The following is a 13,406-nucleotide window of genomic DNA, read 5'->3' as shown; positions in this document are numbered from 1 at the left end:
GTACCTGTTAGACAAAATATTGTGGGACTTAGCATCGTTTTGTCCTTCTATTAGACGTGGTAATAAATACATTTAATATAAGGTCATTCTAATTAAAAATAGGAATGTGTATTCTTTCACGACCACATAAAATGTGCTATGAACACTTTTATATCTCCTTAACGCTGTAAGGATCTTTCATAAATAGTTGTTGTTACTGAAAAATGCGTTTATGGTTTAAACACGGGCAATATGTAGAACCTGTATTCACAAAATTGTTAACGGAGATGCTAGGCGTTCAGATAAACTGTGAGCGAAAATAAAGAAGTGATATCCTGAGAATATGAAGATATTAAACCCCCTGAGGAATGTGCTATGACCATGTTGCACCCGTTTTCTCAGAATTGTACGCATTAAAGACGAGTCTTGTTCAAATATCATTGCATGTGCTTTATTGTTTTCCGTCTCACCGACCCAAAGTGAATAATTTACAAATCCATCAAAATGTTTTTCTTTTTATGATACAGTAGTAACCACTGAAAAACATATACGGGGTATCTAATATTCATATATTATACATTCCATACAGAGTCATTGCCAGTTCATATTTCCCTTATGTGCTTTGCTTGGATGCGAACAGCCCAGTCTTCATCACACGCCTGCACATTTGTCTGTCCGAGTGAGAGGCACTGTCGGGTTAATAATCTACAAGGCTGAATTCTTATGTTCCTCGCTGGCCATCTGTTGTTGCCAGAATGCAGACGTTTTCAAAGAACAAGAAATGACTTTGGTAGTCCAATCTTTTCGCTAACTTTCAATTCGTATTTTAGAAAGGGAGACATGATATCGGTTTCATCACCTGAGTGCATATACACACCATTAACTTCCGGGTCGTTCTGAATGAAAGTGAAAGTACACGTCACTAGTCATCGTTTATCGTCGGCAGTTCGGCTTCCTCTTACTGATCGTTCAGAGGTATCATTTGCCATGGGTGTATAGCTCTTGAAACACGTTTTGTCGAGGTTTTCCAACAATGTCATCTCATTTGCCCATATTTAAAGAGCAGTGACTTACTCACCGCCAGAGTACCAGAAGTTGGAAAAACCTGTCAGTGAGCTGGAGAAAGTTGGTCTTGTAGCCACCCTTTCGTGTGCTTCAGGTCTTTGCAGGGTACAAAGGGGGGCTGAGGTGAGTGATCCAACTCTTGTGATGTCATGACATCTGTTGTGCTCCTGCATCCAGAGAGACGTTTGAAGGGGATGCTTTGTTGAACTTCCTTGTTACCTATTGCCCTGAGAAATAAAAACAAAGAACAGTATTACAAAAACAGTGCTAGCACATGTAAAACAGTCAGTGTGCATGAAATATATTTGATATCATGGCCATGTGTTTCATACATGCGTATTAATGACTTTTAATCAAAGGGCAGCTAAAAGGGTATTGCATTTCTTCTTCCTTAACAGGTACAACGTTGGAAATGTTTCAAAATGATTAACAGTAGCAAATCGTTCATTGACAAAATAATACATTTTTGTGGAGTGTAGTATACAGTTCTCCATGTCAATAGCTGCTTCTGATAAAAAAAATTACCTATTGCAAACCTATGTGATACAGCTATTCCGAGTATTTCATTCCAAAGCACTTTGAAAATGAGAGCAAATAAATTGAACTGATTAGCTAAATAAAAAATCGAACATTTGATTGATGTTTCTGCTGAAAACGTGAATTCCTTTGAAAACGTGTGCCACTTTGAAATTTGGCTCACACTGTCATTACCCTGCAGAATGTTCTTTCATGCTGTCAATGATACTCTGTTAAAAAATTCACTGCAACTTCTTTCCACATTTACATAAGGTAATTTTGTAACTCTCCATTCCTTTGGGTATAAAGGTTGAGCTATCGCAGTTGTTCAATGTTCAGATGAGCTCTCTAGACAGCTCTAACAAGGAAGTGATTTGACAAAATCTGGTTGATGCTAATACTTCCCACTTCTCCACTTCCACCACTGAGGCCCTCCCTATCTATAAACAGTTCCACTTGTACCACATACGTGATTACAGGAGTACATGGTGCCTGCCCGCATCTTAGAACATTATACTACTGATTATCTTGCCAAAGAATATTTAATATTTAAAAGAGGACTACTGTGGACAGGATATTGAGGTACAAAATTTAACATTTGAAATTTAAAAAGGAAAGTGCATAAACCAAAGTATAGATTTACTATTCCTAACTATACATATACGTATTTTAAAGATCTATCTATCACCAAGATACATATAGGTGTAGATATATATAGGAAATCTGTATTTACTTACCTTTCAAAATTTAGCATTTGATAATTTGTACTCGATATTTGCGTGCCTTGATATTCTGGATTTAATATTGAGGATGCACACCATCTTGGAACGCAAACCCCACCCATCATGCAATATTTGTATCCATCAGTGGTGCACCAAAATGCCTAATGCTGATTTTTTAAACCCTGTGCTGCTCCGTGGCTGAAAGGACACATCATGGCACATTATAAAACAGTTAACTTAATAATGTATTTCAGTCAGTCACTGCAGGGAGTGCCAATTAACACATTTCCTACACACTTATTGTTGCAATAAATGAAGACCATCTTAGCAATATTCCTGTTGGCATTTGATGGTAAATTACATCTGATTAGCATTCTCACCAGAGTCCAAAACCTCCAATGGGAGATTTCCTTACAATATCAATTGAGTAAAAAACGCCAGGAAAAGAAAGGTGAGCATCTAGCCAATGAACTGGAGTATATAGGCATGAGGGCACTGAATGACAGAATGATTGATTATACTCTACCCCATATCACGCACCTAGAATCAAGTTTGCAATCCATTATCGATTTAACTTTGTCTGTGTAAATCTATTTCCTCTGCTAAAGGAGTTTGAAATAGATGCTACCCTGGACAGTGAGCATTTACCTCAAGTTAGAGAATGTTGTTTAGCTGTAACACAACATCCCTACGGCTTAAAACATTGAGTCTTTTCATTCTGTGAGCTATAAGAAAAACTATATATACTCTGAACTATATTATGTATTCTGTGGCCTATAAAAATGCACAGATCTAACAATAAAACAGACCAAAAAGAGCAGAAGAAATTTTAAGTGAATGCTAGAGTAATTAAGTGAACTGGTTCAACAGTGGGAGGCGTTTTGCTTAAAGTTAATTGCACAAACTAATAAAGTGGAAGAAGGCACTATCAACAAGCAATCCGTATGTCAAGTGCAAGGCAGAACGAAAGTCTCGCCTGCCTGTAGGCAGTCAAAACAGAAATTAAACCAAGCACTGCGAGCCTTCAGGAAGCATCCATCTCCGACCGCTATCTTGAGCAGCTAAGAACAACTAAAAAAGAGTATAAGAAATGGAAGGAGAGGAGACTCCAAATAGATTCCTAGTTGTCTAAGCTACTTCACAGTAAACAAAATAACAAAACATTTCTGGAAAACAATAAATGAAATCGCAAGGCCAACTTGCATCACAAACAACTCTGTGCTTACTGAAAACATTTGGGTCACCTATCTAACAGAAGTGTGCGTCAGTCAACCTCCCGCTACAGAAGCTACCCTCCAAAATTGGCCAAATATGATGGCACTATCTAGCTAAAAACCCAACCCAAGTGCAACCTCAGCAGGATCTAATTCATTGTACAGTTCCTGCGACTCTGGGGAACTCACACTTACATCGGATCAAATAGAATGCCTCATGTCATTTACAAAGAAAATACCCAGTCTTGGGCTGACAAATTTACTACCGCTGAGCCTGTTCCAGGCGAGGTCGCCCCCACTCCGCTGATCCTGCCCGCTGACCACCTGAGCTGCCCTGACAAGCTGTCCTGCTGCCTCGCTGCTACCTCCTGCTACCTGCCCACTCTGCTGCCTCGTGGTTGCCCTCGCCGCCGCTCCTCCTGCCGCCTTTGTCTCTTCCCTTCTTGGGTTGCCCTTGACCCGCTGCTTGTCTTTTTCTGCTGCCTCCCGTTTTCTCCCCCTTCTGCTGCCCTCCCCCTTCCTTTGAGACCGCTCCCGGCCGCCGGACGCCCCAGCCGCCGCCGAGCCGTCCTCAGTCCCCCTTCCCGCCACTGACCTACGCCGACTCCGCCCCCCTAATGCCCATTGGCCGCCCACGCTCCCGCCACCCAGCTGACCCGCCCTACCGGCTCCTTACTTATGACGCCCCCAGAGCGACCGAGCAGCAGACGCGCGCAGCGGGAGCACCGAATGAGCGCCGAAGGTGCGCCAAAGGTAAGCCCGTCTGCGCCCGTCCGCGCCTGGCCCGCGCCCAGCGCCCGGACCCCTGTCTCCCGCAGTCACCAGCCCACCCGCCGGACCTACGCCGCCACCGAACTCAACGCACTCAACGCCGGCCGACTCCCGGGCTGCTACCGAGCCACCCCGAGACGCAACCACGGACCCTTCTGCTGCAACTCCTGCAAGTTCACCTGCACCCGGACCTGCACCACTCCAGCAGTGCCCAAGACCTCGACAAGCAACAGCAGCAGCCACCTGAAGTGCATCCGCTCAACACCCGCTCCGTCCACAGACATGCCGTCGTGCTCTGGAACCTGCTCGACACCACAGCCCCGGACGTCGCCTTCCTCACGGAAACCTGGATGAACGCCTCCTCAGCACCCGACATCGCCATCGCCACCCCGGACGGCTTCAAGATCATCCGGAGGGACCGCGTCAACCAGACAGGAGGAGGCATCGCCATCATCCACAGGAACTCCATCCGCATCACGACCAACACCGACGACACCCTCGCACCCGCCGAGCACCTGCACTTCCAGATCCACATCAACCCCAAGACCACCCTCAGAGGCACCCTCATCTACAGACCCCCGGGACCACGCACACAATTCAGCGAGGACATCGCCGACTTCGTCAGCCCGCATGCCCTCCCCTCCGCTGACTACATCCTCCTCGGGGACCTCAACTTCCACCTGGAGAACAACAACGACCGCAACACCACCACCCTTCTGTACAACCTCGCTAACCTCGGACTCAAGCAACTGGTGACCACCCCCACCCACTACGCCGGACACACACTCGACCCCGTCTTCTCATCCAGCAAGGACATCGCCTTCAGCCACGCCACCGGACTCCACTGGACGGACCACAGCTGCGTCCACTTCAGCTTCAAAAGGACCACGATCCACCACCAACAGCAACAGGTTGCACGCAGAAACTGGAACAAGATCACAGCCGACCAGCTCGCGACTTCCCTGAGCAAGAACCCACCCACCAGCGCAACGAACCCCAGCCAAGCGGCCACCAACCTCACGAAGTGGATCAGCGACTGCGCAGACTACCTCGCCCCTCTGAGGACCCTGCCTAGCAGACCCGGCAGCAAGAAAGCCCCATGGTTCACCGACGAACTCAAGAGCTCCAAGAAGGACTGCAGAGCCCTTGAGAAAGCCTGGCGCAGAGACCCAACACCGGACAACATGACTGCCCTCAAGCTCGCCACCCGAAAACACCACCAACTGATCCACACCACCAAGAAAACTGCATTCAAGGAACGACTGGACAACACCGCACACAACAGCAAGGAACTCTTCAACATCGTCAAAGAGCTCTCCAACCCCAACGCCAGAAACAACGACATCACCCCTTCGCAAGACCTCTGCAACTCACTCGCCTCCTACTTCCACAACAAGATCGCGGACATACACAACGGCTTCAGCACTCAACCGACGCACGCCACGACCGAACCACCGCCCCCCACCACCACCCTCCGCGCCTGGACCCCGATCAGCACCGAAGACACCATCCGCACGATGAATTCCATCCACTCCGGATCTCCGACCGACCCCTGCCCTCACCACGTCTTCAACAAGGCCGACGCTGTCATCGCACCCCACCTGCGGGACACCATCAACACTTCCTTCAATACCGCTACCTTCCCGGAGAGCTGGAAGCACGCCGAACTCAGCGCCCTACTAAAGAAGCCATCAGCCGACCCCACCGACCTCAAGAACTACCGACCCATCTCACTGCTCCCGTTTCCCACAAAAGTCATAGAGAAGACCGTCAACAAGCAGCTGGCCGCCTTCCTCGAGACGAACGGATCCCTCGACCTCTCGCAATCCGGCTTCCGGGCCAACCACAGCACCGAGACCGCCCTGATCGCAGCAACCGATGACATCCGAGCCCTGCTCGACAACAGAGAAACAGCGGCCCTCATCCTCCTAGACCTCTCCGTGGCCTTCGACACTGTCTGCCACCGTACCCTAGTACAGCGCCTCAGCAACGTCGGAATCCAGGAGAAGGCACTGGAGTGGATCACCTCCTTCCTCGCCGGAAGGACACAGAGAGTCCGCCTCCCCCCGTTCAGATCAGAAGCCACCGAAGTCATCTGCTCGCTCAGCCCAACCCTCTTCAACGTCTACATGAGTCCCCTCGCAGCCATCGCACGCCAGCACAACGTCAACATCATCTCCTACGCGGACGACACCCAGCTGATCCTCTCCCTCACCAACGACCCCGCCACCGCCAGAGCCAACCTACACGAAGGGATGAAAGAGGTAGCCAAATGGATGAAGAACAGCCGCCTGAAACTGAACTCGGACAAGACGGAAGTCCTCATCCTGGGCTCCTCACCCTCCGCCTGGGACGACTCCTGGTGGCCCCCCACCCTAGGCAGCGCACCCAAACCAACAGACCACGCACGAAACCTGGGCTTCATCCTGGACTCCTCCCTCTCCATGACCAGACAAGTCAACGCCGTCTCCTCGTCGTGCTTCAACATCCTACGCATGCTACGCAAGATCTTCCGGTGGATCCCCACCGAGACAAGGAAGACGGTCACCCAGGCCCTCGTCACCAGCCGACTGGACTACGGCAACGCCCTCTACGCCGGAACCACCGCCAAACTCCAGAAGAGACTCCAGCGGATCCAGAACGCCTCGGCACGACTCATCCTGGACATCCCCCGTCGCAACCACATCTCCGGACACCTGAGAGACCTGCACTGGCTCCCGGTCAACAAGAGAATCACCTTCCGTCTCCTCACCCATGCACACAAAGCCCTGCACAACCAAGGCCCAGGATACCTCAACAGCCGCCTCAACTTCTACGCTCCCAAACGCCAGATTCGATCGACCGGCCACGCCCTCGCCGCCGTCCCCCGCATCCGAAGAGCCACCACAGGGGGAAGGTCCTTCTCCTACCTCGCCGCCAAGACTTCGAACTCCCTCCCGACCCACCTCCCCGGACCCAGGACCACCTCGCCTTCAGGAAGCAGCTCAAGACCTGGCTGTTCGAGCAGTAGCAGACCCCCCCCCCTAGCGCCTTGAGACCCTCCGGGTGAGTAGTGCGCTATACAAATGCTTTGATTGATTGATTGATTGACCCCATTTAACCATGTTTCCCCCTCAGATTCAATGTCAGACAGCTGACGTCCCTATTTGTACAGTTGAAGATAGGTCCAAACCTAAAAACTGCTGCCTAATAGCTTTATTGGATGTGGAGGCAAAGTATTTTATGGCAGCTCTACAGGCTGAACTAACCTCTTGGTACAAATAACATAATTCCACTAAATCAAACAGAGTTTAGGAGGGGATCGGGGATAACAACGAATATCTTGGAATTGGCGCTCACAAATGACAAATTGAAAAAACTCAAGCATCCCCATCATCTATGTTTTGTTGATTTCAAGTCTGCTTTTCATTGCGTTGATCGTGGGAAACTATTGTCAAAGTTTGCCAAATGGGACATTTCTCCATCTCTTTTGTATATTAACACTTGGATTCGAATAAAAATAGGCAATGGAACTCAAGTCTCAAGGAAAAGATTGACCTTGAAAGGACCTTAAGCAGTGCTGTTTCCTAGCACCATTTCTCTTCAACCTTTTTCGAGCAGACCAAACAATGTCTCTTAATCAGATCAATAGCTATCACCCATCTTTGTCCACTGCATCCCAGTCACCTTCTTTATGCAGATGCCATGTTCTTTTGTAGTCTATCCAAGGACTTGAGCACCTTATGGAAGCACTTTTTCAATATGCCCATGAAGACATGTTGCACATTAATAGAAAAATGAACAAAGCTATGGCAATCTCTTCTAGCAACAATCATTTCCATAATTTCTTCACTAAAGGGGCAGCATCTGGAGCATGTTGATGTTTATAAATATTTGGGGATCTTGAGTGACAATAAAGGAACCGCTTCATCTCATAATATAAGAAAGGGAAATGCATTGACATACACCTTCCTCACCCTATATAACAACCTTAATGGTTGAACAAGCTTGCCAATGTTGACAGTTAAGGCTACAAAGCTTTTTTCAACTCTTACCTATGCAGCGAGCCTCTGCGAGGTCGAGATACCATCTTGCTTAAAGAAATTATAACTAAAACACATTGACAAGTTTTCAAGATCCAAAGAACTGCATCAATGGCACAGATCCGTTTGGTATTTGGCCTCACAAAACAAACTACTGTAAGACAATGTAAAGACCAAAGCTTCAGTGGCAGGCTGATGATTTTGCACCTCGTGCCTGTTTCATCAAATCAAGAGTCCTGTGCACTGAGAGCCCGGCATCAACCGTTCCATGGTACCTCTGTGTCCCAGATCCTGAAAGTGCCATTACGAGTGGGCGTGCGCCAAGCAATAGAAGTCCAAGGCAATCTTGTAGTGTATAAAGTCTTTCTTTTTAATAAATATTCTCAGATAAAATGACAGATTCAGCTCAACCAACGCGTTTCGTTCTCCTCAGAGAACTTCATCAGGGCTGAAATTCACATGTAAAGACACCAAATCAAAATGCAAAAAAATATATAAAAAACAATTCAACATCTTTAGTCAAAAAGTACAGGACTTGAACAGAAAACACTAATAAACATGTAAATATACATAAAGAAACACTAATAATAATAATAATAATAAAACCATTTCTAAAGCGCCTGGTTACACTCAGCACAGTGTGTCCCCGCGCTATGATTGCTGTCAACCCCCTAAGTAGCTGTTAACACAAGGCTAAGAGACAATGCAAATTCTAGCTGAAGATAATTAAGTATGTGGAAAAAGGTAGGTTTTAAGTTTAAGGCGGAATCTCAATTCTGATGGTTCCATACGGAGTTCAATGGGAAGCTCATTCCAGTATTTACCCACCAAGTACCTGAATGAGCGGCCTCCCATTCTAGCCTTATGGATGCGAGGTACCCTGAACAGCATAGTTCTCAACGATCTCAACACTAAATTTGAGACACTAATATTAAGAAAAGTGATGGGACCAAAAAACACCCCCTAAAAATGACATCTAAACGTCTTAGCACACATAATCAAAGTATCAATTCAAAACCTATAGCAATTGTAACACAAAAGTTGTGATTGTAATGGTGATACATGACCCCTCTCATTTATAAACGCTCTATTATGAACGAGAAAGTATAAAGAATCCTAATGTCATAGGTATAGAGACTGAGTGCAAAGACAAAGCAAGAAAGGCTAAGCCTTCCATGCTTGTTACTCAAGAGAGAGCCATGGGTTGTCAGAGTAACCCACAACTGAGATCTTACCTATAAAAAATCTCTTGGCAAAACCTTGATAACAGCAAGTAGATAGGGTTCCGAAGTAAGTGCTCCATTGTATTGTTCTGGACACAAAGGGGCTAAAGGGTGCCCGAAGCCAAAGATCGGCTAAATAAACACAGGGGGCCTAGTCAGTTAGCAAGAGGTATTGAAATTAGTGCTTAGATCTCCAGTAGAAAGCGCACAGGGACCATTGCCTTACCGTTGGTACTGCAAAGCGAATCCTCAACAGAACACTGGTAAGGTCCAGAGTAATAGCTCCAGGGTATTTATTGTGCTGAAGATAAAAGGGAATTTCCAGGGCCAGGTGATGCCCAAACAGTTGAAATATAAAAGTGGAACAAAAAGGGGTCCATGTATAGTGGTAGTATCTAATGCACATAACTGAGAGTCCGATAGGAAGTCTATAGGTAAATACTGTAGGGAAGACTGAGAATAAAACGAAACGCGGTGGAGAAGGTGGCAGCCATGGAGTAAACAGGGGCAGCCCAAATGACTTGTATTGGCACATTTAAACTTACACAAAGCGAGGCAGGATCTTGAATTCTCCTATCTTAATTCAGAATATAGAAGTGCTGTGCCCATCTGTGATGCAGCTAATTATGTTTTCCACTGAACTTTTAATTTACCGTTGTTCTATACTTCAGATGATTGTGCAGAATGTATTGACTTACTCTGGGAATGTTTCTGTATGGCTGTCCTATTTCTAATATATAACGGGGTTTTACAAATAAACGCTAATACCTGTAGGTGGGGAAATTCTAATTCTAATAGGTATGATTCATATTGTAAACTGTGTGATCTGAAACAAAAGGAAGATGAGGCCCATATCCTTTTTTTTTGCCCATTGTATAGATTTCAATGTACAAAATGGATCAAACCCCTTTGTAAAAACTTGGGCATACGTTCATACAAAGAGGCAGAAAGACTACTTAGATCTTCGTCTATTCGCCTGATAATCTTTGGAGTCAGTCGATTCCTCCATAGCATCTGCTTGATAAGAAAAAAGCATGGTCTTAAAACATAGACACAAAGTTTCTTTTTAACACTGGCTTTTTAATTATTTATAGACTGTATATAGCTGTTTTTATAGTAGGTCTGTAAAACTCCTTAAGGTGAAAATCTAATGCAAAGGTGAAAATGCAATGCGATGTATTATGATTTGTACATAACTCAGTATGAATTGTAAATGACTTGTCTTGGTCTGGGGATTGTATATCCGTTCATCCTGTATTTTTATTACATATGTAACCTTGTTTTCGTTTTTAAGAATCATGTTAATATGCATTTTATATGTGTTGGCTTCATGGCAAAAAGTCGAATAAAGCTTACAACAACAACAATATATTACCTAGGATTCTCTGACCTCATGGCAGGTCTGGAATGAGCAAATAAATTTAACTTGAATGAAGTTTGTACTCAGACTTGGGCTTAGTCTCTTGGGGCCAGATGTACAACCCGTAAATTTGTGAGCGCAAATTGTGTCGCATTTGCGACTAGCAGTTTGCGACTCACAAATTGGGATGCACAACAGTGTCTGAGAGACTGTTTGGTTTGCGATTCCCAATGGGTTCGCAAATTGCATGCCTCATGCATATTAAGGAGGCAAGCCAAATTTGCGACATCATTGGGAATGGCTGGCACTCCCACGGATGGTGGCCTGCTGGGGTCAGCAGACCACCATGTCTGGGACTGCTTTCAAATAAAGCAGATTTTTTTAAATGCAGACCATTTTCCTTAACAGAAAAGGGATGCATCTAAAAAAAAAAGAAACTTTTCACTTTCATTTCTTAAGGGCAGGCAGTGGTCCCTTGGACCACTGCCTGCCCTTAAAAAATATTTTGAGAGCCACTCACAAAGCGGAATCTGTGAAGGGTGGTAAAACGTGACTGTTTTGTGGTTGCAAAACAGTCATACATAGCTTAAGGAATCACTATTAGGAAGGGACGCCTTTGGAATGTCCCTTCCTAATAGCGAGTCGCTAATCGTATTTTGCGAGTCAGTAATAGGTTACCGGCTCGCAAAGTAAGGTTTGTACTAACTACTACCCTTTTTAGCGGTTGTGAACAATCCTATTTTCAATTTGCAACCGCCAAATAGGATTAGTACATGGGCCAGAGATTTTTTGCGGCGCAAATGGGTCAGTACATTTGGCCCCAGAATTCGTATCTTTGCTTTTCTCTCAGATTATTCAGATTAGATCTAAGTAAGTGAACTTTGTAACTCTTAGAAACAATTCTGCCTCCACTAATCTTATCACAGGCCCTTATCACTATTCAAGGGCAACCAATGCATTCCTGAAATGCAGAGGAATCATTGAGTAGACTTGTTTTTCATCACTGGCAAACACAAATCAATTAATATTCTTTATTCTGGAAGTCAAACCACCTAACTGATATTGCAAACGAAGACAACTCACACTGAATTGTTTGCAGTCATCCAGTAAACGTATCTAATTTACATTGTCAAAACATATCTCTGGATCCAATTCGAGTAAAACATGCCCAGTTTATGAATTTTTAATGACATATATTATGTCTATCAATTGTACTATGCTATGTGAGCTTTTCTTTTCTTTTGGAAAGCCTGTCTGATCTTCCTTTATCACTTCAGTGACTAATGTTTTAAGTTTACATGGTAATATGTTTGGTTTGTATTTTAACATAGTTGTCTATATCATGTAGGCACAAACCTCACAGGGCCTCCATTGTTGAATATGTATACAATCAACTGAGACTAATGCTGCTCACTGGGGCAGGAATCAAATGATAGTTCATATTCAGTACACCCATTTACCACCCACTAACATGCTAATTGTGTATGAGTAAGCTGACTGCAACTATACAAATACTTCAACAGTCTAGGCCAGGGGTCTTCAAACTGTGGGGCGCGACCCCCAGGGGGGGCGTGGAGTGTTACAAAGGGGGTCGCGCATTCCCAGTCAAACTTCTTCCCAGGCCCATAGAATTACAAGGGCTTCAGCCCCCCTCTTCCTCCTCTGTGTCTCAGCCTGGGCTGCTGCAGTGCAGCTCGAGCTGCTGTGGGCTGGGCAGTGTCTGGAGTCTTATATCCGGCACACCAGAGTTTTTGACAGGTGTTACAGACCATTTGCATATTTACATGCCTTTGTAAGCTGGTTACAGAGGCTTTGTTTTTTTTCTGGTTCCAGTACCCCCTGGGCCCCCACTCTGCCTATTCCTTACATTTAAACAGTTTTTCCAAGCAGTAGCTATGAATAAAACTCCAGGAAGTTAAGAATGTCACAGGTGAACAACAAATGAAATTAACCAAGAACAGAAAAGACATTCATACATCTTAAAAGGTTTTTTTCTGTACACCAAGGGGCGGATTTACAAGCCGCTGGCGGCACTTTTGCGTCACTTTTCCCATGTTAACAGTGATGCAAAAGTGGCGCAAGGGGCTTGTAAATCTGCCCTAAAATGTTTTTCACTTTTGCCAATTAATATTATAAGAATAATTTATCTTATAAAAACATTATATACAGGTTCCATTACATCTCGGCAGTCTTGAGAATTTGGTCCTGTGGATGTGCTGGAGTTGTAAACATTTTAAAGAACTTTAGAGCAGATCTCTGTCCTTTGCCTGCGCTGGCACACAAGCTTCAGCCATGCGTCGGAACAGGCACCCTTGCACCATGGTGCAAGGATGCCTGCGTCGTGGGGAGATTTTTCAAAAACAATCACTACAGACATTTTCCTCTTTCAATGCATGCTGTAGAATGCCGCACGCATTAAAAGAGGAAAAAATTAGGAGAAATAAAAATATTTCTCCTCATTGCGCCTCGCTACGCCGCCTCTAGGTTGGGGGAGCATTTACATGTATCTCCAGATTTACGATTTCTTGTAAATA

At 45.3% G+C, this 13,406-nt stretch overlaps 1 protein-coding gene across 2 annotated transcripts in view; it reads right to left on the bottom strand.

The window, feature by feature from the left end:
• Nucleotides 1–433: 433 nt before the first annotated feature.
• LRFN5 (leucine rich repeat and fibronectin type III domain containing 5) overlaps nucleotides 434–13,406 on the bottom strand; it is a 1,086,380-nt gene continuing 1,073,407 nt past the window's right edge. Inside the window, exon 8 of one of the 2 annotated variants that reach the window (XM_078659745.1) lies at nucleotides 434–1,271. In XM_078659745.1, the coding sequence (XP_078515871.1) occupies nucleotides 1,088–1,271 (184 nt within the window). In that variant the 3' untranslated portion in view covers nucleotides 434–1,087. The remainder of the gene's footprint in view (nucleotides 1,272–13,406) is intronic. The other variant, XM_078659746.1, reaches the window with a different exon arrangement.

Source organism: Lissotriton helveticus, chromosome 9 (assembly GCF_964261635.1).
Source record: "Lissotriton helveticus chromosome 9, aLisHel1.1, whole genome shotgun sequence".
In the NCBI taxonomy this organism is placed as follows: domain Eukaryota; kingdom Metazoa; phylum Chordata; class Amphibia; order Caudata; family Salamandridae; genus Lissotriton; species Lissotriton helveticus.
The sequence above is the reverse complement of the archived record's forward strand: the minus strand, read 5'-3'. Positions and strand labels throughout refer to the sequence as shown.